Source organism: Silurus meridionalis, chromosome 19, assembly GCF_014805685.1.
Source record: "Silurus meridionalis isolate SWU-2019-XX chromosome 19, ASM1480568v1, whole genome shotgun sequence".
NCBI lineage: Eukaryota > Metazoa > Chordata > Actinopteri > Siluriformes > Siluridae > Silurus > Silurus meridionalis.
Window position 1 is genome coordinate 17,536,773 of NC_060902.1, and position 27,664 is coordinate 17,564,436.

The window sequence follows — 27,664 nt, forward strand, 5'->3', positions numbered from 1 at the left end:
GAGGAAAGACCTGAAGAGACGGGATGTCCCAATTTTCTCATCATATATAAAACATTTCATTTACAATCTCTATGATTAAAAGGTTACTGTACTCCTGGGATATGATTTCAACTGTAAATAATACTTTATACAACATATAGTGAATACACAGGTTTACACTGTATTACAGAATGAGACAGAAATGAGACCATGAGGCCCATCAGCATGAGAGTGGATTTTATTTACAGACATAAGCAATACGTAAGTAAGATCATTAGAAATATCACACGGCAGTTTCTTACCCGACGGAAGCCCGCAAAGACTTGTCCATGTCTTTCCCCTTGTCTTTACCTCACTTCACTGTGACTGCCGGGTGAAGAAAGAAGGAGTTAGCATTAGCGCTAGGATATTCTTTTACCGCCGGTGTCCACTTACCTTTCAGGCCAGGTGTAGCACCTCCTCCCAGAAAACTCCTCAATTATTGAGCACCTCTGAGCCAATCGGAGTGAACACGAGTCCAGTGTGAGTTTGAAGATATTAAATTTTCACATGGTGTTAACTGTTTAACCTTTTATCCCGATTTCCACAAGGAGCACAATTTTCCTCCTTTTGTCTTACTCCAGATTGATCCAATAATGAGAAATTTAAAAAACGATGTCCTCGATTGGAGTTTTTTTCTTTTTAATAATATGCAAATAATCGCTTTCCTGTGCACCACATTACAGGAAGTGTGCAAGACGAACGATCTGTCCTCAAGTCAGTCATGGACGAGACATGGACGAGACATGGACAAGACACGGACGAGACATGGACGAGACATAAACGAGAATGGACGTCGGACGACTCGCTCTCAGCAACAGGGCCTGCTCTGAGAACTTCCTTGTCTGCTTTGATCACGTCTGTCTCTTTTTCTTCTCCGTCTTTCTGGTCTTTGTGAACTAAATTCCCTCGTTTAGACGTGGTGACTTTCCATCAGAATACAATCTACGCCGTACAGGACGAGTAATTTCAGTCTGTTTAGAGGCGCTTGTAGTGAAGCTTGTAGAGTTCTTGCAGAACAGCAGAAGGAGGTGAAATGACCACAAATGAGAAAACAGACACAGTGGGCAATGCTTTTGTACATGTACACCTCAATACCAGCATGTGGTCAAGGTGTATTCACAATATATGGAGGGTGAAATGTGCAATTCTCACTTCCTGATCCAGAAAGTCTATTTCTACACCCATTCCTGAAACTACTGACTGTCTACAGAAACATTCCCTGTGTCATAGGAAATATGGGGTGAGGTCAAAGAATCACTTTGGATGGTGAGTTATGTGTCATGCAGAACAGTTGTGATAATTGGCAGGTGCACTGTGGGTTAAGCTTCATGTCATAATAATGCAATGCATACTGGGTAATAAAGTGAGGGTCAGAGCAACCTCGAGGATCTTGTGGATTAAGATGACTGTGAGCCCGTGTGTGTGAGGAAGGCGCTTGCTAATGCAGTCGCTGGTCCGTCCTCCCCCCAACTCCCCCTCATTCCTTTTGTGAACCGAACCCAAATCCTCAGCACTCGGCGTGTGACAGGCCGCTCTGTCAAGACGGAGCTGGAGCTGTATCTCGGGCCTGAGGAGCAAAAATAGAAACCCTCGGAATGAGCTTCGCCTTGGAGAAGTTAGCGAGACACGAGCTCCTCTGATTGGACGAGAGGCGTTAAGTGCGAGTGTGTTTGCAGAACGGGATTGGGTCACGCGTTCCAGAGCGTTTTGAAGAGAAGCCAGTCTGACAGGGTTAGAAAGCCCAGGGGACAGAAAGCAAGAGAGAGAGAGAGAGAGAGAGAGTAATAGATGACTGCACCACAGCTCTAATGCTGACTCCAACACCACAATGAGACATTTTTTAAGTTGCACGTCGTACAAATTCCTTGTTCTCACCACATGCTGTGCTATGTATAGCTCGTATTAATTATTAGAACATTGTATATGAAGTCCTCAGAGATCCCACAGCATCCTGAGAGACAGAGACCAAACCCGAGCACAGATCCACTTTCTGCAGCTCTGTCCCAGATTATGTGTATACACTGATACACTGGACATGTTCGAATATACAAAAGCACACAGATATCTCGTTTCCTAACACACGCTGAGAAACCAAAACCCACAGCTCATCGTCTGGGACAGTTACATGTGTTCATCAGCAGCATTTTAAATAATAGATACAAAAATTATATATATAAATATATATATATATATATATATATATATATATATATATATATATATATATATATATATATATATTTCTTTTGAAAACACTAATGGTTGTGCATGCTCATATGTATACGCACACACACACACACACACACACACACACACACACACACACGGTACCAGTTTTATTTCTATTACACCTCAGCAACTTGCCAACAGTTACAATTTTGCGGCTTGTTACTGAGATGTTATAAAGCAACTGCAAAAAAACCCAAGTGTAAAATCTTCTGCCTGAATAAGACTAAGTTTCAGCTTCACCTCTGACTGTTACCAAGCAGCGACACTGGAGACTCCTTCCACACACCTCACAGAAACACATAGGAACTATACACACTTTAGAAAAGGGTACTGCAGGGTACAGCGGATTGGTCTCCTACTGACTCTCAGATTTAATGGGATCATGACTCAGGTGTGAACCGCCTGCAATCATCCAGCATTTTTCCATCTCAGCACGATTTCTTCTGGAATTCCTGCGGGAGCGTGAAGGAGATTTCAAGGTTCTTCAGCACTGCACGCGCCGTCCTCCTGCCTGCCTGTTCGTCATGACATCATCGCCCTGTCCTTCTGCCAGACCGGGACGAACGTGACATCATAGCAGCCTCGGAGGCATGGACGTGTGCCCAGACAGAGAGAGAGAGAGAGAGAGAGAGAGAGAGAGAGAGAGAAATACAGAGACAGAGAGAGATATAAAGACAGAGGGAGCAGAATCTGATGATTCGAGATGCTTAATATAATTTTCTTTCCGAACAAGAAAGATGAAAATAAACAGCATTTATTCTCATTGTTTATTCATCAGGCTGCTGCTCATTACTAACAAAGATTTATGCATTAAATCACATCATCAATCATACAAATATAAAACATCTCCCAAAGTGTGTCCTACATCAGATTTAGTCCACATGTCCAAATATTCATTTTAGGGGAAAAAAGAAGCCAAAACTAATCAGGAAACCCAGGGTCCTCCAAACTGCTCCTTTTAATGAACATTACTGACATCTAGTGGCGAGATTAGTCCAAAGTGACTAATCCCTAATTCCCTCATCGGTGTTTGTTTCCAGACACACACACACACACACACACACACACACCTCTATTCATTAACAATATTTGCATTTTAGCTTAAGGCACGCCTGAGTGTGTTGATATAATATACGGGCATAGGAAATGTGTGTGTGTGTGTGTGTGTGTGTGTGTGTGTGTGTGTCGCAAAAGACTCTGGTCTTTGAGAATGCATGTGGAAGAATCTATGTTTCTTTTTCACTTTCCACCCACATATTATTGTTTCTAAAAATGACTTCGCTCTACCTCCCAAAGACGGAGAAGGACAAACCCCACCCCCTCCACCATCTCCAACGCCTCTTCCACGTCCACCATCTCTACCACCATCCACCCCCGCCACCGCCTTTTTTCCATGTCCACCATCTCCACCACCACCACCATCCACCTCCTCCACCATCTCCACCCCTCTGCAGCACAGATTATTGGATCGCTCCGGATCATACCAACAAATAAGTGTAATTGTGAAAAACATCCATGTGGCAGCCTTGAGCTCTTCTCTCTCTCTCTCTCTCTCTCTCACACACACACACACACACACACACACACACTGCTGGTATACCAGGGGCACAGCAGGGCACTGATGCAATCCAGGCATCCCAGAGAACCACGTTAATGGGGCATCAAAGGCATAATATCAGAGAACATTCCATTCTAGTGCAGATCACTTTTATAACAACAGACACTGGGAATCTCTATTCATCCTCTTCTGAGTGACACTAGTTTGGGGTAATTAGGGCAGATTTCAGGCTGTAGGGCACAAACACTTCCTCATTCTTTTCAGTCCTGCTTTGTGAAACTGATTCATTCATTACAATCATAATGGGGATATTGTACCCTCTCACACACACACACACACACACACACACACACACACACACACACACACACACACACACACACACACACACTTTTAACCTGTTCCCTCTTTTGCGCATGCTCGAGCTACAATCTTGTCCTGTAATCTCTCCCTTCTTCCACCAGGGGGCAGCAAAGACATTTCCATCAGTTTTGTACATTTTGAACTACAGACTCATATTACACCATGACTATACATATTGTGTAGCCACTCTGTCCGGGTGTACACACACACACACACACACACACACTCAGTATTTCAGTTTTATCATCATTATCATCACTACCAACTTCATTACTGTCATTGCTGTTATTACCTAATAATCTCTCTCTCTCTCTCTCTCGCTCTCTCTCTCTGTCTGAGATCCCAGTATATTCCTATCCCTTGCTCTCTGACCTGCCTGGTCCATGCAGATGGCCTCCACCTGGTTAAAGTTCTGTTCACTCACTGCTGCTGCTGAACACATCACCACATGGACAGCCTAAAGATCCATGGCATCTCTGTGAATAGTAATCATTGAGAATCCATGAAGATGGCTTCAGGACTGCAATTAATACAAACAGTTATGTACTCAACTCTCCCTCAGAGAACATTCCATAATGTTCTTGCAGAAGGAGCTTCAACAAAGTATTGAGCAAAACCTGTGAATACTTACAGTATGTACATGTGATTTTATATGGGTTTTATTTTTAAATAATTTGCAAAGATTTCACACTGTTATTATGGGGTTCTGTTTGTAGAATTTTGAGAAAGAAATTAATGAATTCAATCCACCACCACCATCATCATCATCACCGTAATCAACTTCACATCATTTTATATCAATATTATTACATTAAAGTGCATAATGTTTAATACTTTACTGCAAATATATTTTATAGAGATGAAATAAATCCACCCCACTGGCTCAGTCAGTTCCTGTAGAGGAGGCGTGGCCTCTACTCCCCTGACTCCTAGTGAAGTAGGTGTGGCCTCTAGTTTCAGCTGTTCCAGTGAAGGAGGAGTAGCCTCCATTTCCAGATGTTCCAGTGAAGGAGGTGTAGCCTCCATTCCCAGATGTTTCATTGAAGGAGGTGTGGCCTCTGTTCCAAGTTGTTCCAGTGAAGGAGGCGTGGCCTCCAGTTCCAGTTGGCCCAGTAAAGTAGGTATGGCCCCTGTTTACATTTGCTCTAGTAAAGTAAGTTTGCCCTCTGTTGCCAGTTGTTTCAGAGAAGTAGGTGTGGCCTCTGGCCCCAGTTGTTCTAGTGAAGTAGGCGTGGCCTTCATTTCCAGTTGTTTCAGTAAAGGGAGTGTTTTCTTTCCTGTCATTCCGAGTAAAAAAATGAAAGAGAAGATTACAGTGCAGCTTATAACAGCAAACCGGCGATTAACAGGCCAATGAGAAACTACCAGGAGACCGGATCTCCTACTAACATTTCAAGTTAACATTAAAATAGAGTTGAAGCTGAAGTGAAGAGTTCTTGCCATCATTAATGCAACACTCCACACAGCTCAGAGAAGATTACACAAGCATCACTTGCCACAGAGCACTGTACTTTCTTTTGGCTCCTCGGAGAGCGAACATTGTGATGCCACTGCCATAAGACAGGGTGTAGACTGCAGAGAGAGAAGAAACCATCGTTTAGAGCTCAGAGAGCATCTTACTGATCTTTATCTAGATTAATTACTTACTCTTCTACAGTCAGCAGATCTTTACTTGAAGACTGGTGTCATGGCCCTCAATTTTTCTCTTTCTACACTCATTTTTGCATTAGTTTTGCATTAGTTCTCACTTCCTGATCTTCCATTTCTCTCCTATTTCTCACTTCCTGATCTTCTATTTCTCTCCTATTTCTCACTCCCTGATCTTCGATTTCTCTCCTATTTCTCACTCCCTGATCTTCTATTTCTCTCCTATTTCTCACTCCCTGATCTTCTATTTCTCTCCTATTTCTCACTCCCTGATCTTCGATTTCTCTCCTATTTCTCACTTCCTGATCTTCTATTTCTCTCCTGTTTCTCACTCCCTGATATTCTATTTCTCTCCTATTTCTCACTTCCTGATCTTCTATAAAGATTACAAGATAATTTTTTCTTAAAATTCTACAAACAATTTGCCATAATGACAATGTGAAGGTTTAAAAATAAAAACTTTCTGCCGCATTGAAAAAAATTGAGTTTTGTTTGTTAGTATTTTGGTGAAAATAATAAATTAAATCCATTTTGGAATGAAACTGTACCATAACCTAACGTGGGAAAAGCGACGCGCTGTTAAGACGTCCCGGATGCACTGTGCGTAACTACAGTAGATCTGTGACAAATGAAAAATCTTGAATCTTGGATCTATATTTTTCACACTCCAGCAGATTCTCTACTACTCCATGATGAATCATCACAAGCTCTCTGAGTTCTCTTCTCCTCGCACCTTCAGCGCTTTGTGCTTTTTATTATAAGAGGCTCTTTATAGCAGCCTGTATTTCACTCCCCTGAATCTATCTGGCCACATATATATATATATAGACATATAAATACTTACTTGGGAACATCTGCATACAAATACACATGTTTAGATCTCAGTCCACATCTGTGCACATCACAATAAAAACCTAAACCATATTTACACATTGCAATACTCTCCTGAGCACACATTCACTTTTCAGTGGACATCTGTCCACACCTGGACACTTAAATATACATTTAAAGAAGGTATTTGTGAACATGAGTGAAGTCTGACAGAAAGAAGGATGGATGGATGGATGGATGGATGGATGGATGGATGGATGGATGGATTCCCACCGTGGTAAGAATGGAGATGTAGAACCGCCACAAACAGAGCAAAAACTAAGCCCCACAATGCATCTGGTGAACATGAGAAAAGAGTGATTAAAGGGAGGGTTTTTGTGGCAGGTAGATGATTTGTTTAGAAACGAGATGCATGTACCTCTCCAGTGGAAAGGTGGACCTTTGCACCGTTTAGTGTGTGGAGGCAAACCTGGAACACACACCATATAAGGAGATATACAACTTAATACACATCTGGACACATGTTAATACTGCTGCTTAGACCTGAACACACCTGGACAAACCTGTATCTAACTATATATAGCTAGAAAACATCTGGGAACACATAAATACACATACACACATCTGGCCACATCTGTGTGCACAGCAATATCAGAATCAGATTTATTACTCTACACACCGTAAGTAGCTTTAATGCCCCTGAATAGCCCTGAATACACCTGCATCATTTAGAACATTGCTGTAAAAGGTTGTGAAGGATCTCACCAAAGCAGCAGCCCATAGCCTCGAACACAACCATGCAGAACACAGTGAGGAGGATCGGCATCACCAGGGCTGTGAAGACGAGAGAATACGGTCACGCTGATTTAACACTAAATTACAGTCAAAGTTCATAGTGGAGTTTATGCACTATATCAACAAACGTATTGGGACACTTGACCTTCCCTCAAATTTGTGTCTTACAGCTTTGGAAGCAGAAGCATGAAATTTTCCTTCAACTGGGAGACCCAAACCTGTTCCAGCAAGACAATACCCCTGTGCACAAAACCAGCTCCATGAAGATCTCCGCTTTTACACGAGTTGGAGTGGAAGATCTCCTGCTATAGAGCTCCAACCCTACTGAACACCTTTGGGATGAATTTGAATGCACCCCTCATCTTCTCACCTGCATCAGTACCTGACTTTACTAACACACATGTAGCTGAATGAATCTTCACAAAATCTCCACCAAATCTAGTGGAACATCTTCAGAAGAGTGGAGCTGATCGTAACAACAAAATAGAACTCAAAGTGGAATAGTATGTACATGCAAATCTTACAGTCAGGTGTCCACAAACTTCTGTCTATACAGTATGTGAGAAGGGAAATTCCTGAGTCTTCGTAGCAGCCATGAATGGATTCAGGTGTTTTCAATGAAAAATGAAAGTAAAGTCAAGCAGATTCGCTTTTAGAGATTCCTGAACAACTCAGACTCACGTGAGAAACAGGAGATTCAGCATTGCGAAGAGAAACAAAAGGATAAAATGTTGACAAAAAAAACAACAACCAATATTTCTGAATAGAATTAATGATCAAATATATAATTAGCTACATAACAGGTTTTATAGCAACCAATCAGCATTTAACATAAATATGAAAAGATAATATTAGCAAAATAATCCATTAAATGATTTACATATATAGTGTTTTTATTGTGGATACAGAAATAAATAACTTGATTCATTAATTAATAATATATATATATATATATATATATATATATATATATATATATATATATGTGTGTGTGTGTGTGTGTGTGTGTGTGTGTGTGTGTGTGTGTGTGTGTATAGATGCTATAGTAAATGCTTTATACAGAGTATTTGTAATCGGTGTATATTTATAATTTACTTGTGTATTTAAAGAAATGAATAGAATTTATCATTCGATTTTCCTCCACTCGTGTATTTTTTAATCCTGATTAGAAATGAACAGATGTGATTGATCTCCTTGGACAGGATTTGATTTGATTTTGATCAAAGCTGTAATGTGAACTCACGGTAGAAGGGTCTGTAGCTACACATTCCACAGCCCAGGCCAAAGCAGATGGAGAAGAAATGATAAAACTTATCTGAGATAAAATATAAAATAAATCACTGTTAGAAATGATTTTCACTTGATTTTTCTTTAATCAGGTTTATAAATAATAGAGAAGACTTACAGTGTCTGTAAAAGTCCAGCATGTTGTTTATGTCCATGTGAACTCTCTGGATCTCTGTGTGAAGGTGCAGGTTTCACACTGGCATTGTTGCTGAGATGCCCATGGAGATGCCAGTATCAGCTCTGAGAAGTGATAAAAAAAACTGTGAAACAATGGAAATCCCCAGAGAGCGATTTCACTTTCATCTTGTTACGGTTTCGTTTTATTTATCTTCATATGTGGTGACGCGTTTCATCCAGAAAAACATCACATATCAGATCAAAAACAAACAAACTGAACAGTACTGAACACGTGAAGAAACAACGCGTAGACCTTGTGTTTCTTTTTCACGCGTTTACACGGGTCTCAAATATTAACAATGTGTAAGACCTTGAACATGTTTACATTGTCTGGCTTTAATGACCATCTCTCCCTCACCTTCACGCTGAGATACACCTCATCACCCCAGAGGACAGGAGGTCATCTGATTAAAGAAGGAAATCCTGTAACATTTACTGCCTTAGTCTTAATAGGCCCAAAAGAGCCCTAGTGGTTAAGCAGGTGAAGTACAACAACACTGAAACATTTTCTCCTTGAAGGCTCCTCCCATTTGATAAGCCCCGCCTCCACAATTTACAGAACAATGGCGTTACTTGAGGTTTTCGTGTCCATTCAGCTTCTTGATAGGAGAATAAAATGATTAGTGATGGGAGTTGGTTCTTAAAATCGTTTTTTGAGTCGTTTAGTTCATTTCGTTCGTTTGTTCGGAAATAAAATAAAATGTCAAATTTGCGATAATCAGATCTCCAACACGTGTACATACACCAACACTGACTATAGATACAATAATGAAAATATGACGATGCACCTGAGGACAAATGATGATACACAGAATGAGAAGTTTCACCTCTTACTATCTTCTGGTTCTTGTCGTTAGTTCTTTTGTCACGTGATTCCTATAATTATTGTAACAATAATGTCAAGATTGGAACCAAAAAATCTGATCTATTGCTTTGTGTAGCGTCTATGGGAGTCACGTGATCAAAGAAGAGTTCATGAACATCCCATGAGAACTAGCTGAAGAGCATGTCCCCTGTCCTGGGTTCTTTACAATGAGCTACACAGTTATTAGCTGGACACGACTGTGTAATTAAATGAAATGTAATCGGATTGTTCATCTTGGATCAGATTATATCAGATTGCGTATCCTCGTAAAGGATTTAAACAGACTGGAGTTCATCGATTTTCAATCTGACTGTATTTGATTGTGTCTGATTTAAACAGATTGGATCTCGTTGTACTGAATTCAATAAGGAGTAGATCTGATTGTATTAACCCCTTTCAGATTAAATTAGATTAGACTGTACTGTATTTAGTGAATACTGTAATAAAGTTACTGATGTGGCCTACACACTTTAGGCGTGTGAGATTCTTGAATAATAGAAATGAATGACGTAGGGTTTAGAAACCGCATGGAAACGCCCTCGCACAAAGAAGCGCACAGCATGCTGGGTAATGCAGTGCAAATGAGAGTCTCTTGGACATTAGTAATAGCACAGAGGACTACATGTCCCAGTGGTGAGGAGACACGTCTTTAAGGAATCACGTCTTTTCTCCTCCCAGCAGGATGAGCTCAGCTTCGGGGTCTCCCCTTTTCCCTTCCCCCTGACACCGAGCAGACAAGAGGAAGAAATTAAATCATCATCATCATCATCATCATTATTATTATTATTATTATTATTATAATCAGAATGGATCTGTTGGAGGAAAGCGGATGTGTGAGATGGAGAACAAAACTGTGCTCAGGATTTTGTTAGAGATGTGAGTGTGTGTGTGTGTGTGTGTGTGTGTGTGTGTGTGTGTGTGTGTGTGTGTTTGGAGATGTTTAATGAGTGAGAAAAGGCGTATAACGGGCTGGGTCCGTTACACTGTAGAGTGAGACATGTCCGGGCTGGAGCAGGACACTTGTCCCGGAACAGAACTGATCGCGGAGACCGGGATGGAGGGTCTCAGGGCCGAGCTCGAGCGCCTGTCCCGGGAGCTGAGCGAGACGAGCTGGGATAAGATCCGCGCTGCTGAGTACGGGCTCGCGGTGCTGGAGGAGAAACAGCAGCTCCAGCAGCGCCATGAGGAGCTGGAGAGTGAACATGAAGCCCTGAGACATGAACTGGACCAGCTGAAAGAGGTGAGAACCAGCCGAGAGTCCAAGTGTTCAGGGCTGAGGAGGGGCGATACAGTCCGATACAATCTAATCCAATCAGATACAGACCGATCCAATCTCATACATACCGATCCAATCTCATACAGACTGATCCAATCTCACACAGACCGATCCAGTTTTATACAGGCTGATCCATTCTCATACAGACCGATCCATTATCATACAGACAGATCCAATCCGATACTGTCTGATCCAATCTCATCCAGTCTCATAGTCTGATCCAGTCTCATAGTCTGATCCAATCTCATACAGTCTGATACAAACCCGATAGAAGCTGATACACTCTCATACAATCTGATACAATATCATACAGTCTGATTACAATCTTATACAATCCAATAAAATCTGATCTAGTCTGATACAAACTCATCCAGTCTGATACAACAATCCAATGTTTATATCGGATTAAATCTGATACAATCATAGAGCTGATTCCAAGTGATGCAATCGATAATATTAAAAACAGTTCATTAAAATGTCCTATAATCCAGGGGAGTCGTAGAGGAGAAATCTGAGACACAGAGATTTTAGAAGATTCTGAGAGATTTTTAGTCTGATATAAGATCTGATCAGTTACATCCAAGATCAGAAAAAAGTCCACTACAGAGAAACTTTTCTGAAAGCAATGAATCTTTAATTTGCCACTAAACCTCTAAAAGAGTGGAGGAGAGAAATCAGACCCTGAGACTGAACTCCTCAAACACCAACCAGGATTAAAAGCAGAAGTGTGGAGAACGAGGGATAGCGGAAGAGTAACGTGTGTGAGATGAAAGAGGCTCGGCAAAAAGAGTTCATCAAACAGAAACAAAAAAATCATTACAGTAATTTATTTCATTGAAGGTGAAATAGTTTCAGTCTGAAGATCATGAAGTGATGAAGAACTGAGATACTTTAGATCCACCACATTCTCTCTCTACTGCACAACACTGAGATTATCACGAGCCTCTGATCTCACTTCTCTTTTATTACATCTGTTTATGTCTCTCTCACACACACACACACACACACACACACACACACACACACACACACACACGTGGAGGATCATGGAGGAATCAGACGGTCTCTCTGCAGCTTTTCCGTCACAACATGCTTTAAAGTGAAGATCACATGACTTCCTTCCTGCGTGTTTCTGAGGAAAAGCAGGATGTTCACGTTCACGTATTCGAGTGGGAGTGAAACGTGAGCTTCAGAAACGTCTGGATCACAAATGATACCACTGAGGGCATCGTTTTTTTATCTCCTTCTCATTACATAATCTGTTTCTCTCTCTCTCTCTCTCTCTCTCTCTCTCTCTCTCTCTCTCTCTCTTTAGAGGTCTCATTCTTTTTGTCTTTCTCTGTCTCTCTCTTTTTCTCTGGTGGTCTCTTTTTGGTGTGTCTCTCTCTCTCTCTTGCTCTTCAGGTCTCTTTCTTTCTGTTTTTCTGTCTCTCTTGCTCTCTTTCTGCATATTTTCTTTGTCTGTCTTTCTGTTTCGCTCATTTTTCTTGCTCCGTCTCTTTCTCTCGCTCTTTATTCAAATTAATTTTACTTTTTTTTTTTATAATTTCAAAGCACTTTTTACACTTTGTACTTTTTATAATAACGACAAAGCATCAAATGAACAGAGAGATTTAAGATAAAGATCTCTCTCTCTCTCTCTCTCTCTCTCTCTCTCTCTCTCTTTCTCTCTCTCTGACTGTCTTTATGTCTTTGTACTTCTTTCTCTTTTTGTTTTCAGATAGTTTTCACGTGTCTTACTGAAGCATCAATGCAAAAATAAAGAAATAAATAATAATAACAGTAATAAAAATAGTAATAACATGAAATAAGTTCAAATAAAAACATCCAACAGAAATCCAAGGTACAAAATAAAATAAGATAAAGAGTAAATAAAATAAAATAAAATAAAGAGTAAATAAAATAAAATAAAGAGTAAATAAAATAAAATAAAGAGTAAATAAAATAAAATAAAATAAAGAGTAAATAAAATAAAATAAAGAGTAAATAAAAGAAATGTGTAAAAAGTCTGGGTATTCAGTAGCCATTGTTCTGACAGGATCTTCACTCGTCTCAGATCAGAGCTGTGTGTAAATGAAATGGAGGCATGTGGGAGACTGTAAGAGGATCTGTGGAGAAACGAGGCTATAAAAAGCCCTGGTGCTGCACTGTAGCTGCACTCACTGATTAGCAGAGCGCTGAGCCTCGCACACGTCCACCACAGATTACAACGTGTGAGCTGAACACGTTTACGTTACCTTTTAACCCGAAGGCGGAATTCAAATCCTGGTTTAGAGCAGCTGAGGAACCTGAACCTCTGAGCTTCCATTGTCCTCAAACACACTTCATAGCATGCACTCTGGTTTATTTAGGTCTAAAAACAACATGATCATCAGCTTTCTAGAAGATGACCTGCACCCTACAGTACAAAATAATCATCTGTTTGATTTCCTGATCAGTAAACCATCATCTCCAGACAGTGCTCATCATTTCCACACCATTACAGAAGAAGTGTAAAATGAAATCCCATGATTTCAGATCATTTTGGGAAGCTCCATTTAAACTGCAAACATCTGCATATTCCAGAGTCTCCATCACCATGATGGAACACATTTGGGTCTCCTAGTTCACGTGAAGGGAAAATTTCATACCCATTAAAAGACGTCCTGAACACTTTGTGGTAACAGTTTGGAGAAGGACAACATATGGGTGGAAAAGTCAATCGTCCAAATACGTTCAGCAATATAACGTGTGTAGCAGGGTTCACAGCTGGGCAGATGTGAGTATTTCAACCCTGAGTCTATTTAAAGAAAGCGTGCAGATGTTTGAGGGTGTTGCTCGAGTTTAACAGACATTTTTTATCGGATATTTTGCTGGTTGAGAGCGAAGTTTTAGTTTCATGCTGAGATGTTTTTAAAGATTTACTATGGAAGATCCAGGTGCAGGCCATACAAATACAGATGTGCATTTATGGCTTTAACCTGCAACTGTCATTTTGGTATGATTGCAGAATTCTGGTTAATGGAATCAACTGTAATAAATGATTGGTTAATGGGATCAATAGTGATTAGTGATTGGTTAATGGGATCAGTGGTGATAAGTGATTGGTTAATGGGATCTGTGGTGATTAGTGATTGGTTAATGGGATCAATAGTGATTAGTGATTGGTTAATGGGATCAGTGGTGATTAGTGATTGGTTAATGGGATCAGTGGTGATTAGTGTTTGGTTAATGGGATCAGCGGTGATTAGTGATTGGTTAATGGGATCACCAGTGATCAGTAATTGGTTAATGGGATCAGCGGTGATTGGATAATGGGATCAGTGGTGATTAGTGATTTGTTATTGTGATCAGTGGTGATTAGTGATTGGTTAATAGGATCAGCGGTGATTGGTGATTGGTTAATGGGATCAGAGGTGATTAGTGCTTGGTTAATGGGATCTGTGGTGATTAGTGATTGGTTAATGGGATCAGTGGTGATTAGTGATTGGTTAATGGGATCAGCAGTGATTGGTGATTGGTTAATGGGATCAGTGGTGATTAGTGATTGGTTAATGGGATCAGTGGTGATTAGTGATTGGTTAATGGGATCAGCGGTGATTGGTGAATGGTTAATGGGATCAGTGGTGATTAGTGATTGGTTAATGGGATCAGCGGTGATTAGTGATTGGTTAATGGGATCACCAGTGATTAGTAATTGGTTAATGGGATCAGCGGTGATTGGATAATGGGATCAGTGGTGATTAGTGATTGGATAATGGGATCAGTGGTGATTAGTGATTCTGTAATGTGATCAGTGATTGGCATGAGCTAACGGTCTCTCTGTGGTCCTGCATGCAGGCGTATGGTCATGCCCACTTCGCCCAGAGGAAGGTTGCAGAAGACGGCGAGAGTCGTGAGGAGTCCCTCATCATGGAGTCGGCATCTAAGGAGGCGTACTATGAGCAGAAGGTGCAGGAGCTTCAGGTCGAGCTGAGGCAGGCCAGAACTTCTCTCACCAGCACCCAGGGCGAGAATGAGAGACTGGGCAGCCTCACACTCGAGATGAGGGAGGTGGGTGAGAAACAAAGGGACCTGTGCCACACATCCTGACCATCAATCCAGTATCTTAAAAAAACTGTCAGTATGTCTTCCATCAGCTTTTTCTTTTGATCTCTCTCAGAATGCTGAGCTGTTGGAGATGCAGTGCACTCGTCTGCGTGATGAGCTCAGAGAGTATAAAGTACGAGAGTCTCGGCTGCTGCAGGACTACAGTGAGCTGGAGGAGGAGAATATCACCCTGCAGAAACAAGTGTCCATGCTCAAACAGGGCCAGGTGAGATGGGTGTGGGTTTGGGAGAGGAGGCGCTGACGTATACATGATGTTTACCCCCATGTTGTGCCACATTGTGCCAGGTGGAGTTTGAGGGTCTGAAGCACGAGATCAGGAGGCTGGAGGAGGAAGCGCAGTACCTGAACAGCCAGCTGGAGGAATCAGTGCGTCTGCGTGAGATCGGCGAGCGTCAGCTGAGCGAGGCGCTGGAGACGGTGAAGAGTGAACGGGAGCAGAAAGCAGCACTGCGCAAAGAGCTCACGCATCACATGACCCTGGGAGACTCTCTCTTCGGTGGCTCGTTGGACGGACTCAGACTTGGCGAATCGGACGAACCGAACAACGACGAGGCCATGCGAGCCTTTGAAAACGGGCTCGCCAAGATGGCCGGGGACAGCGACGATGATAACGTCATGTCCATGCCAAAGAAAAGTCTGGTGGATGATCTATTGAGCGAGCTGAACATCTGTGAGATCCAGAAGCTCAAACAGCAGCTGCACCAGGTGAGATGTCCCACATGGCGAACACATACCACTTTATCCTCTCTTGTCTCACTGAGTGCTTTTCTCCGTCTCAGGTGGAGCGAGAGAAGGTGGCGCTACTCTCCTCCCTCCAGGAGTCTCAGAAGCAGTTAACGCAGACACGCGGAGCGCTAGCGCGTCTGAGCGACGATTTTGGAGCCGTGCGACGTGTCCAGGATGCGAAGGACAGAGAGAAAGGAGAGAAGGAAAGCGACGAGGACGGAAATGTGGACTATTACGAGCTGGACATTCACGGCCCTGAGATCCTTCGCTGCAAATACGAGGCGTCGGTGGCTGAGGCTGGCGAGCTGAGGGAGGAGCTGAAGTTGATTAAGGTGGAGCTTGAGGAGGTGAGGCGGAGTTAATGTAGACGACACTCTTAAGAAAAGAAGTGCACATTTTTATTAGTGTCCTGATGATGACGCATTGATGTGATTTTTTAAAATGTATAATCAGGTGAGAGTGGCACACGAGGAGGTGCGGGGACGACTGGAGAGCCAGGTGCGAGATCTCTCGTCTCAGGTTTGTTCGCTGGAGAGCGAGGGGCGAGCAGAGCGGGCGCAGATGGCACGGCTACAGAGGGAGTTGGATGAAGTGAACACGGCTGCCGGCGAGACGCGGAGGACGCTCGGGGCGGCGCAGGACGAGCTGGCATCCTTCAGCGAGGAGCTCGCTAACCTCTACCATCACGTTTGCGTGTGCAACAACGAGACACCCAGCCGCGTCACACTCGACTTCTACCGAGAGGGAAAAGACAGCAAAGAGGACAAAGATAGGAAAGATGATAAAGAGGAGAAAACAGACATCGCAAACCCGACTGGACCCCCTGCCGGCCCTGGTTCAGGCTCAGTCAGAGACGCGAGGAAGGAGCCGATGGACGTGTGCGTCCTGGCGGCAATGATTCGCGAGCAGATGCGGCACCTGCAGCAGGCCGTGGAGCGAGGCACACAGCTGGCGAGGCAGAGGTTGGCACCACTGGAGCTCACAAGCGTGTCTGATAGAGAGCAGGCAGCCTGCATGGAGGAGATCCTCAAACTCAGGTCACTGCTGAGCACCAAACGGGAACAAATCGCCACACTCAGGGCCGTCCTCAAAGCCACCAAACAGGTACGAGGTCACCAAACCCAGATTGATAGATATTTTTATTATTTTCAGATAATTTATTCTTATTTATGTATCTGCTGCAGACGGCTGAGGTCGCTCTTGCCAACCTGAAGAGTAAGTATGAGAACGAGAAGACCATCGTGACGGAGACTATTATGAAGCTTAGGAACGAGCTGAAGGCTCTGAAAGAGGATGCGGCCACATTCTCCTCCCTCAGAGCCATGTTCGCTACAAGGTATGTGCCAAACAAACACACACACACACACACACACACACACACACACACACACACACACACACACACCAAAGCATTAGAACAGACAAGCACACTAAAATAATTTGGCCTTTTAACCCACAGGGACGTGTTAATTCTCTGATAAGTGCTGCACTGGATTTACAGTAGAGGGCAACCTCTATCTCCATCTGTCTCTCTCTCTTTCTCTCTCTAGGTGTGATGAGTACGTGACTCAGCTGGACGACATGCAGAGGCAGCTGGTAGCTGCTGAGGATGAGAAGAAGACCCTGAACTCGTTGTTGCGCATGGCCATCCAGCAGAAGCTGGCACTCACACAGCGCCTTGAGGACCTGGAGTTCCACCACGAGCAGGAGCGCAGGGGAAGTGCTGCCCGAGGCAAAGGGCCCTTTTCAAAGAGCAAGAACCTGCATGTAAGTTGCACCGTGTCCCGCAGAGGTCGTCTTTTGCCCCACGCCATTGTGGGTGGTCATGTGGTGTTCTGCACCTGAACCACTTCAATGCTGAACCTGCTCTCCTCTGTGACACCAATTAACCTTCATCTCCATCGTCACTGCTCCATCATAACACAGACTCTGCGCTTGCACTAACAACGTCACCGCTCGCTCACTGTGTGACCCTGTGATGAACTGATGGCTGAGTTACTGTACCGTGGTGGGGTGGTCTGGGATGGGATGGGGTGGGGTGGGGTGCTTTGGGGGTTGCTAGTGTAGTTATAAAAAGAAGAGATGTAAATTTCAAACCAGATGTTTTCCTTTACCGATTAAAATGCAGCAAAAACAAATATCTCCTGTTATAATGATGTTTATGATCATGAGAGAAATGGCGAAAGCAGATTCAGAATTCAGACGGCGAACGCACACAGTTTCACTTTCCATTCCGCTTCCAGCTGAGGTCTGCATCCATCCTTGTGTCTGTCTTGTCCGTCTCCATCTTTCTTTCTTGTGAGTTTAACACATTTGTTCTTCCTCCCATCAATCGAGCAGTGCAGCAGTTTCCGGGGTGCAGGTTTTTTTTACAGATAACTACTAAAAGTAGAAGCACACCAAAAAGACTACTCGATTACAGTAAAGTGAATAAATGTCATTCTTTACTTTCCACTTCTGCATCACATTTACATCAGTGACCAACAGCAGGACTGAAAGAGAAGATGAGGGTCTTTACATCACTTCTCCTGAGCTAGAGTCTCTGCTTTCCTGTCCGCCATGTGGTGTGACATTTCAGGAAGAACACTAGATTAATTAGTGGGTGGTATGTGTGTATGTGTGTGTGTGTGTGTGTGTGTGTGTGTGTGTGTATACATGTCTTTTTTAGGGGTGTGGCTTTGGATGGACTGCTGTGATTGGTCGGATTTTACTAATTAAAAACAGCATGCTTCAGCTAACTTGTGCCGAGGAAAATGTAACAAAATGTCTTCTGTGTGTGTGTGTGTGTGTGTGTGGTTTTATTGTTGAATATAATATATCATGTGTTATTATGATGATTCTAATGAGGATGTATTTTTTAATGTTTCACAGTAATTTTATTTGCCAAGGAGAATTTCCCCTAAAAGAGGCGTAATCCCTGACTGCAGACGTCCCGTCCCGTCCCGTCCGTCCTGTCCCTCCTCACACACAGTAACACACATTAGGACGCCTCTTCGCTTGACTGCAGGCTTTACATTAATCGGATCCTCCAGACTTTTGGTTTCTGTTTCTTTTTTATTTGTATATATATTTTTTATCCAAATATTTGACATGTACTGCAACGCATTTAAGTGAAAGTCTTATTTTAGAGTTGAAACAGAAACACGCATGTAGTGTATGTGACGTATTTCCGGACAGCAAACGTCAGTTCAGAGTTCACATTTACATTGTTTTGACTTCATGTCTTAATTTATTTTATCTTGAAATAATTCTAGTATACACAATGTCCTGTGGTGGGAGAGATGCGTACACGTGATGAGTTGGAAAAACGTGAGATGGGTGTTTTTGACGTCACCCCGCAGGACTGGTCGACGTGAGAGATGTTGACAGAAGGATTTGAAAACGTTACTAGCTAAAAAAAAAAATCCATGTATTTTCAACACCTTCTGTCAGCTACCTCTTTATTACATCTTTAATCAGATGTATTTAACATAAATAATAATATAAGGCTTTTTTCTTTCTTTTTTTTAAAAACAATTATTTTGCTTGCTTTGTTCACAAGCAATACAGGGAAGATGAATTTAGAAATGCACATGGAGCTCGACGAATAGAACAAAGCGCACCAGCATTGTAGAGAACAATACATCGCACCACACCACATCACGCCACGCCACGCCGCGCCGCGCCGCACCACACCTCACCTCACCACACCACACCACATCACATCACGCCACGCCACGCCACATCACGCCACGCCACGCCACGTCACGCCACGCCACACCACACCACACCACACCACATCACGTCACGCCACGCCACACCACACCACATCCACCACATCACACACACCACCACACCACACCACCACATCACACCACCACCACACCACATCACACACCACATCACATCACACCACACCACACACCACCACCACCACACACACCATCACATCACACCACATCACATCACCACATCACATCACACCACCACATCACATCACACCACACCACACACACCACATCATCACATCACATCACACACCACATCACCACCACCACACCACATCATCACACCACATCACATCACACCACACCACACCACATCATCACATCACACCACATCACACCACATCACACCACACACCACATCACACCACATCACATCACACCACACACCACACCACACCACATCACACACACCACATCACATCACACCACACCACATCACACCATCACACCACCACACCACATCACACCACACCACCACACACCACATCACACCACCACATCACACCACATCACACCACATCACACCACCACACCACACCACACCACACCACATCACACCACACATCACATCACATCACATCACACCACACACACCACCACATCACACCACCACATCACACCACATCACACCACATCACATCACACCACATCACACCACACACCACACATCACACCACACCACACCACATCACACCACACCACATCACACCACACCACACATCACATCACACCACACCACATCACACACACATCACACCACATCACACCACACCACCACACACATCACACCACACACACCACATCACACCACATCACACCACACCACATCACACACACCACATCACACCACATCACACCACATCACATCACACATCACATCACACCACACATCACACCACATCACACCACACCATCACCACATCACCACACCACATCACACACCACCACACCACACCACATCACACCACATCACACCACATCACACCACATCACATCCACCACATCACACCACACCACATCACACCACATCACACCACATCACACCACATCACCACACCACACCACATCACATCACATCACACCACATCACACCACACCACATCACATCACATCACACCACACACACCACACATCACACCACACCACATCACACCACATCACACCACACCACACCACACCACATCACACCACATCACACCACACCCATCACATCGGCAGGGTCAGAACAAATGCATTGGCCTTTAATATACGCAAAAGCCAAATCAGATTGTCTCACGTCTGCACTCCTCAGCCGATGGCTTCTCGATTCACTGCTGCTCTGACGACACCCGTGTTGATTTCCCGTCATCTCATTTCCCAAATAATCAAATCGCTGTGAATATTAACCTCAAACCTACGTCTCAACTTTCACACCAATAAATCAGCTCACGTGCTATAAAGACTTTTCCATGCCAGCATTTCAGTGGTTACTAAATATAAGGATTTGTCTCCATTTTGTTTTATACAAGAACGAGTGAAAGAAAGGTTCACAAATCCGAGTTGGCCTTCAGACGTGAAATACGCTTCCCTACGCTCTCCACCACACCACACACTCCTGCTAGCGTTTGTGAGTTCTCGCACACTTCCACACCATGAGGAGAAGTCGACAAGGACGTGTCCGAGAGCTGAACTGAAACATGGCGCTTGGTTTGAAACGCAGGAGACGGCAAAGTGTTTTCACTCGAACCCATTAGTGCCTTTTTATAAGCATGACCAGAGCGACTGAATCTCCTCTTTCAGTTCTGTTTCATACTGAATCAGTTCTAACTTGCTATTAAAGCCAGTTTGATGCTGCGCACAGACCTGTGCGGTGTGAAGTCTGTTTATTGTGTCCTAATTTTTTATAAAACTTTTTTTTAGCTATAAAATACAATTTTGGTGCTTGGTGTCATTTATTCCTTTCCTACCGCTTTTTGAGGAAGGATGTGACCATTTCAAAACACTATCATATATGACTAATTATTTCTAACCCGAGTGTGTGTGTGTGTGTGTGTGGTTCAGTTCTGTGTAAGTGTTTATATTAAGTATTTATTAGAAACTTGACTTCCTGTAAAACATTAGAGGGTGAAGAGGATTTTTAGAGAGCACACAGAGATGACGTCATGGTTGTGAAGTTCTTAAAATATTTAAAATAAAAAGTTTACTTAAAATCCCTTTTAATTAAAAGTTCTAGCTTATTGATTACATTCATCTTTCACACTAAGAGGGGGTTAGTAACCTTTTATCACATTCGTACTACTTCCGGTGCACTTCCGGTATATGAAGCGGTTATATTTACACGTGTTTTCTAAATGACACAACGACGAGACATCATCACACAATAAACACGACATCACACGCAATCCTCTGTGCACACTTTACACTGGATATGATGACTTTTTGTTGTTTTTTTGGTTAAGAACTCGAACCCGGAAGTCGTACCAGTACACGTGATGCACAACACGCGGCTGTGCGTTATTTCTGTACACGTGTCGGAATTTTAAAACGTTGTATTCAAACCGATTCACAGTCCAACGACGCCGCATTACAAAGGAAACCGCCTACGAAGAATAGGTCACCACTTCCGGTTTATATAGCCTAACGCCCGCCCTTTCCTTTGTGACGTCACTGCCCCACGCCCCCTTTCATGGAATGTCAGAGGCGTGTCAAAACACAGGGCAGGACACACGGGAGCAGCGATGGGAGGTAAACTACCGAACCGAAAGCTTTTAAAACTCAAATCATTCCACTTTGTCCGGGTCTGAATTACTACTGCACGCTTTTATACACGTCTGTGATTAACACGTGTTTCTGCATCTCATTATAGAGCTGAATGAGTTATAATGCACGCGGGGGATTTACACGCTATAACATCTACATTACAGCAGATCTGACAGTCGTGTTCACACTTCCGCTTATAAATATTACAAATATGCTTTTTAGGGTATAAATTATCATTAATGACATAAAGTCAATGCAGTTTGAGCTGGAAAGGCGCTATTATAATGCACTGAGCTGTCAGATGTCTCAAGTGTGTGTTTTTCACCTGATTAAAGGTTAACAGAGACATTTACCAACATTGAGTTATAATTGATCATTAATAATATTTAGATTATTACTTTAGCTGTGATTTAATTATAGTAATAAACATATTAATCAACTTATTTATATTGTTTCATTTATAATGCGCCCTCTAGTGGCCAGACGCAGAATATGTATTGTAAGTTCTTACATTTGTATTTATTTTCTGTAGATATATTTATATCTGTAGCTATGTCCTCTAACAGCCCCTTCCTGGGGAGATTCATCAGCAGTTACACACTTTTTATTTATTTTATCTTTCACAATGGGTGACATTATCTGTTTTTATCTGTTTCTAAAGACCTGGTCCATTAAAGGTATTAAATGAGTGCACAGTGATTGACTGATTTAACTAAACGTATCTGTTTAATGAGTGAGTTGTTTTACTTACGCTCTCCTTGCTCGCTGTTTCACCTTCTCCTTGGTGATTTAATCAGTGTGGGAAGACCTTCAGCACTCCTGGACTTGTGTCACTATGGGAATTGACTTGTTCACCTGCTGCAGCTCCATTTATCACTGCAGGATTGTGTTCAGTGTAAAAACTTCATTTACAGCTGATCTGTTTCTTCACCGAATGTCAGACAGCTTCTGCGAGCAGTTAAAGACGGACAGCTGGTTCCTGAAGTCGAACCGGCGCCTGGACACCGAGCTAGTGGACAAGATCATCCTGCAGCTGAACAGAATCTACCCTCAGATCCTCAGTGACAAGGAGGCCACCAAGGTGAGACGTCCAGAAACACTTCCTGTCTCTGTTCTACCTAAACAGCCTAAGGGGAAAAAGCAATGCCTGCTTAGGGTGTGTCCCTGAGTCTGTGTGTGTATGTGTGTGTCTGTGTTTGTTGTACAGTTCCGGGATCTGGACGTACCCACGTGTGTGAGACTGGCTGAGCTGCTCACACACCTGCAGGAGAAAGGAGAGGAAGCGTGTCGAGAGTTTTACAGGGCGCTTCACCTGCACGTGGAGGAGGTGTATTTCAGCCTCCCTACACGCCTCCGCCACCGCCGGGGTCAGACACACACACACACACACACACACACACACACACACACACACACACACACACACACACACAAGCACCTGCTAAACACCTTTTGCTAAATAAAACACTTCACGTTGTCCAAATGACTTCACGTCACGTCACCAGCCTTCAAATACTCTCCTCCTTATTTGCATAAATGTGAACCACAGTATGTCATTAGGCCACGTTCACTCCGTAGAATGTATCGTTGGCACACACACACACACACACACACACACACACACACACACACACACACACACACGGCTTGTACAGCATGGTAGCTCATTAGAGCAGCATCACACAAAGGATTGTAAACAAGAGCACTATATTACACACAAAATGATCAAAAGATTTATGTCATTTCCTCCAACATTAAAATGAAGACAGAGTCTTGTTTGAAGATGTATGTTATTATCTGCTCTCATGCACACTGAGGTGTTTATGAGTGAACGATCTGATTGGTTTAGAGTCTGTGGATCCGGTGCACAGAGACGTCTTCAGACCCACGGAGAGACACGTGCTCCATGAACAGGGTACAACTTCTAACCTCACCTTCTGTCTGTGTAAACATGTGTCTATCATATTCATCTCCTCCTGATCCATCTCTCTCTCCCTCTCTCTCCATCTCTCTCTCTCCATCTCTCCTCTCTCTCTCCTCTCTCTCTCCTCTCCATCTCTCTCTCTCTCCATCTCTCTCTCTCTCTCTCTCTCTCTCTCTCTCTCTCTCTCTCTCTCTCTCTACCTCTCTCCATCTCTCTCTCTCTCCATCTCTCTCTCTCTCTCCATCTCTCTCCTCTCTCTCTCTCCATCTCCATCTCTCTCTCTCTCTCTCTCTCTCTCTCCATCTCTCTCTCTCTCTCCTCTCTCTCCTCTCTCTCTCCTCTCTCTCTCCTCTCTCTCTCTCTCTCTCCTCTCTCTCTCTCCATCTCTCTCCTCTCTCTCCATCTCTCTCCTCTCTCTCTCCATCTCTCCCTCTCTCTCTTTCTCTCTCTCTCTTCATCTCTCTCTCTCTCTCTCTCTCTGTAGGTCCTATGTTCTTCCTCAGCTGTTTCAGTGCGGTTGTAGGAGCGTTGTTGTATTATTATGGAGGTCAGAGCATTAATAACAACATCACACAACACCTTCTTCATCTCTATAACACGCATATGCACTGTTATTACTTCATCTCTATAACACGCATATGCACTGTTATTACTTCATCTCTATAACACGCATATGCACTGTTATTAATTCATCTCTATAACACGCATATGCACTGTTATTACTTCATCTCTATAACACGCATATGCACTGTTATTACTTCATCTCTATAACACGCATATGCACTGTTATTACTTCATCTCTATAACACGCATATGCACTGTTATTACTTCTTCATCTGCTGCTGAATACTGAGGAAGGCGGAGCTTTAATACGTCATAACATTTCATCATTGAGCACTAATGTGTTTTTCTCACGCGTGTGTGTAGATGTGAAGGCGGTGTCGGGTTCGAGCAGCGCTCTGGGCTTCGCCGCTCTGGGGATCGGCAGGAAGGTCCGAGAGGTTCTGATCTGGTACACGGAAGACGGGCTGGGGAGATAACCTCACACACACTTCCTGTTTTAACACTTTTACACTAACACTATGCTGCATTATTATGATGATGATGATGATTATTATTAGTGCCTGGAAGAAGAGTGCAGGTATAAAGTGCCTTATGAGGGTATGTTTTTAAAGGGTTATGTAGAGAAATTAAATGTAAACGTTACGGAATTTACTGAAGCTGTAAAGGTCCTGTTGGTTCACCCTCAGGCGGTGGTACTGTGAGTGACTTCAGAAACACCGGGGACCAGACCCATCAGAAATGGGACAGAGATGGTGTGTGTGTGTGTGTGTGTGTGTGTGTGTGTGTGTGTGTGTGTGTGTTTATAGGGACTTCTGTATGCAAAAAGCCAGTAAGAAGCACAAAAATCTTAGAAAGTCTCCATACACAGATGGAGGTTTTTTAGCAACACGTCTTCCTAAACCTATTTAAAAACATTTAAACGCAAAAGAACGTGCTGAAAGCGGTCTCACGGCCCGATCTGGAAGATTGTAATGGACACTGCTGTTAAACTGAGCTTCAGTGAAGATCCCACTGAGGAAGGCATGAGAGGCGATCTGGTGAATTATGAGAAGTGTATATGGAAATTTTGATGAAATCGTCACTTTTGAGAGAACACTAACATTGTGTTTCAGCCTGATCTACACTATAGGACCTCAACAAATCCACTCAGTCAGGATTCAAGGATTCTCGAGTACATTTGACAAAATCTGAGAAGATTGTAGGAGTCACCTGAATGACCTTCTGTCTATAGTGTGAGTGTATGCTCATCAGATGAACCCCAATCACACTGATCTTACAAGTCATTTTGAAATCACAGCAGCTTGGTAATTTTGGATGAGCAGACACAGCTGGAGCAACATCTACATCAGTATCTGCTCATTGTTCTAATGAATGCGGGTTCTTCTGTGAAATGATCAGGTGACCAGAATTGTACACCAAAGCAGCAGGTACGCAAACATCTCGCGTTTTCCGTATCTCAAACTGGTCATATGAATGAAGATGATTGTCAGCCAATCACAGGCGAGCTGCACTAAAGTTCCTGTAACATTAGCAGGAGAGCATGGCACTTCATTTACAGGGTTTCCATCAGGGTTTCCAGGTGAGCAGAAGGCATTCAGTGCACTTTCTTTTGCACAGCAGAATTAAAGTATCAGGGTGAAGTGACTGTAGGACACAGGAGCCAGTGATCGGTGTGATAACCTCCTGCGTCTTTATCTTCCAATGTAAAAATAATCATGTTATAAACATCAAAATAATAAACAGCAGCCTGTTTGTTTCACAGAAACATTTCCACCTTTTTTTTAAAAAGATATATATATATATATATATATAAGACTGTAATGCACTACTATGAGCTGTTATAACTGTACACAACGCTCATGTGCCTGAGTGCCTTATCTTAGTTTGTACCAATTTTACAGAAGGAAAACATGAACTCGTGTAAACGCCCACTGTTTTTTTTTTTTTATCATTGTTTTATTCTTATTTTGTCTTTTAATAAAAAAAGAAATACTACAACAGTGTGAAAAAAATTATTACAAATATATTACATACTCATTTAGTTTTCTTAATAATGACATCATATACATATACACTCACGTGTTCAGTTTACATCAAATAAAAAACAGAAATAAATCACTGATAAACCCAGAGTGCTGCACACAGGAGCTCAGATGGAGGCAGAGTGTGTGTGTGTGTGTGTGTGTGTGTGTTTGTGTGTAATAGTATATAATGTGTAATAAAGCCCTGTCCACTAGATGGCTCTCTTACTTCAGCCTTTACTCTTCATTCTCCTTATCCACTACTGAGAGCAATACAACTCAGGCAATATCTATTTACACCAGAAGGCGTTTGGGGGAAAGTGACGTCATCAGACGAGAAACCGTTTAGTGAGAAAAGGAACGAATGAAGGCATCAAGTTTGCTGTTGATTGGAATGAGACATGTCTGGTGTCTGATGTCTGTTTTGTTTTAGTTTTTAGAATATCTGATTTAACACACACACACACACACACACACACACTCCTTAGTTAGAATAAAGAGTTTGAATTCTCTGTGGGATAAAAAGGATTGTTGGGTATCTGAGTTCAATTTGAGACTGCAGGAGAAAATCTCCAGATAGAGACATTAATAACATTCTTATTACAGCAGAATCAGAATGAAACAGCAGTTGTGTGTGTGTGTGTGTGTGTGTGTGTGTGTGTGTAACGTGAAAAGCTCCACATGGTGAAAATTGTCTACTATAATCACAGTGAAGCTTAATGCGCTTGAATAAAGGGTCACACACACCTACGTGATGAAGACGTTGCACTTGTGTGTGTGTGTGT

General features: G+C 42.8%; 3 protein-coding genes across 9 annotated transcripts; 2 read left to right on the forward strand and 1 right to left on the reverse strand.

The window, feature by feature from the left end:
* Positions 1 to 3,678: 3,678 nt before the first annotated feature.
* Positions 3,679 to 23,259, reverse strand: LOC124402453. Of its 3 annotated transcripts, none has more exons than XM_046875514.1 (8): positions 23,122 to 23,259; positions 8,850 to 8,971; positions 8,688 to 8,759; positions 7,415 to 7,483; positions 7,068 to 7,118; positions 6,923 to 6,985; positions 5,668 to 5,743; positions 3,679 to 5,448 (listed from the first exon to the last, which is right to left on the reverse strand). In XM_046875514.1, exons 2-8 carry the CDS (start codon positions 8,884 to 8,886, stop codon positions 5,055 to 5,057), a joined length of 762 nt encoding a protein of 253 aa, XP_046731470.1. In that variant the 5' UTR covers positions 8,887 to 8,971; positions 23,122 to 23,259; the 3' UTR covers positions 3,679 to 5,054. The 3 variants fall into 3 exon arrangements, with proteins under 3 accessions (XP_046731470.1, XP_046731469.1, XP_046731471.1); XM_046875513.1 differs by lacking the exon at positions 23,122 to 23,259 and adding an exon at positions 9,267 to 9,382; XM_046875515.1 differs by lacking the exon at positions 23,122 to 23,259 and adding an exon at positions 9,267 to 9,383 and having other exon boundaries at positions 5,317 to 5,448; positions 5,612 to 5,743.
* bicd2 (bicaudal D homolog 2 (Drosophila)) lies at positions 10,436 to 19,567 on the forward strand. Of its 3 annotated transcripts, none has more exons than XM_046875499.1 (9): positions 10,436 to 10,649; positions 10,763 to 11,013; positions 14,869 to 15,081; positions 15,191 to 15,343; positions 15,424 to 15,843; positions 15,918 to 16,211; positions 16,318 to 16,968; positions 17,049 to 17,200; positions 17,415 to 17,892. In XM_046875499.1, the coding sequence occupies exons 2-9, from the start codon at positions 10,771 to 10,773 to the stop codon at positions 17,707 to 17,709; spliced, it is 2,421 nt and encodes an 806-aa protein (XP_046731455.1). In that variant the 5' UTR covers positions 10,436 to 10,649; positions 10,763 to 10,770; the 3' UTR covers positions 17,710 to 17,892. The 3 variants fall into 3 exon arrangements, with proteins under 3 accessions (XP_046731455.1, XP_046731453.1, XP_046731456.1); XM_046875500.1 differs by adding an exon at positions 18,736 to 19,567 and having other exon boundaries at positions 10,437 to 11,013; positions 17,415 to 17,631; XM_046875497.1 differs by having other exon boundaries at positions 10,436 to 11,013.
* Positions 21,865 to 26,671, forward strand: card19 (caspase recruitment domain family, member 19). 3 transcript variants are annotated; one of them, XM_046875523.1, is made up of 6 exons: positions 21,865 to 22,355; positions 23,312 to 23,451; positions 23,578 to 23,737; positions 24,220 to 24,285; positions 24,779 to 24,841; positions 25,222 to 26,671. In XM_046875523.1, exons 1-6 carry the CDS (start codon positions 22,349 to 22,351, stop codon positions 25,332 to 25,334), a joined length of 549 nt encoding a protein of 182 aa, XP_046731479.1. In that variant the 5' UTR covers positions 21,865 to 22,348; the 3' UTR covers positions 25,335 to 26,671. The 3 variants fall into 3 exon arrangements, with proteins under 3 accessions (XP_046731479.1, XP_046731477.1, XP_046731478.1); XM_046875521.1 differs by lacking the exon at positions 21,865 to 22,355 and having other exon boundaries at positions 23,127 to 23,451; XM_046875522.1 differs by lacking the exons at positions 21,865 to 22,355; positions 24,779 to 24,841 and having other exon boundaries at positions 23,127 to 23,451.
* The last annotated feature ends 993 nt before the right edge of the window (positions 26,672 to 27,664 follow it).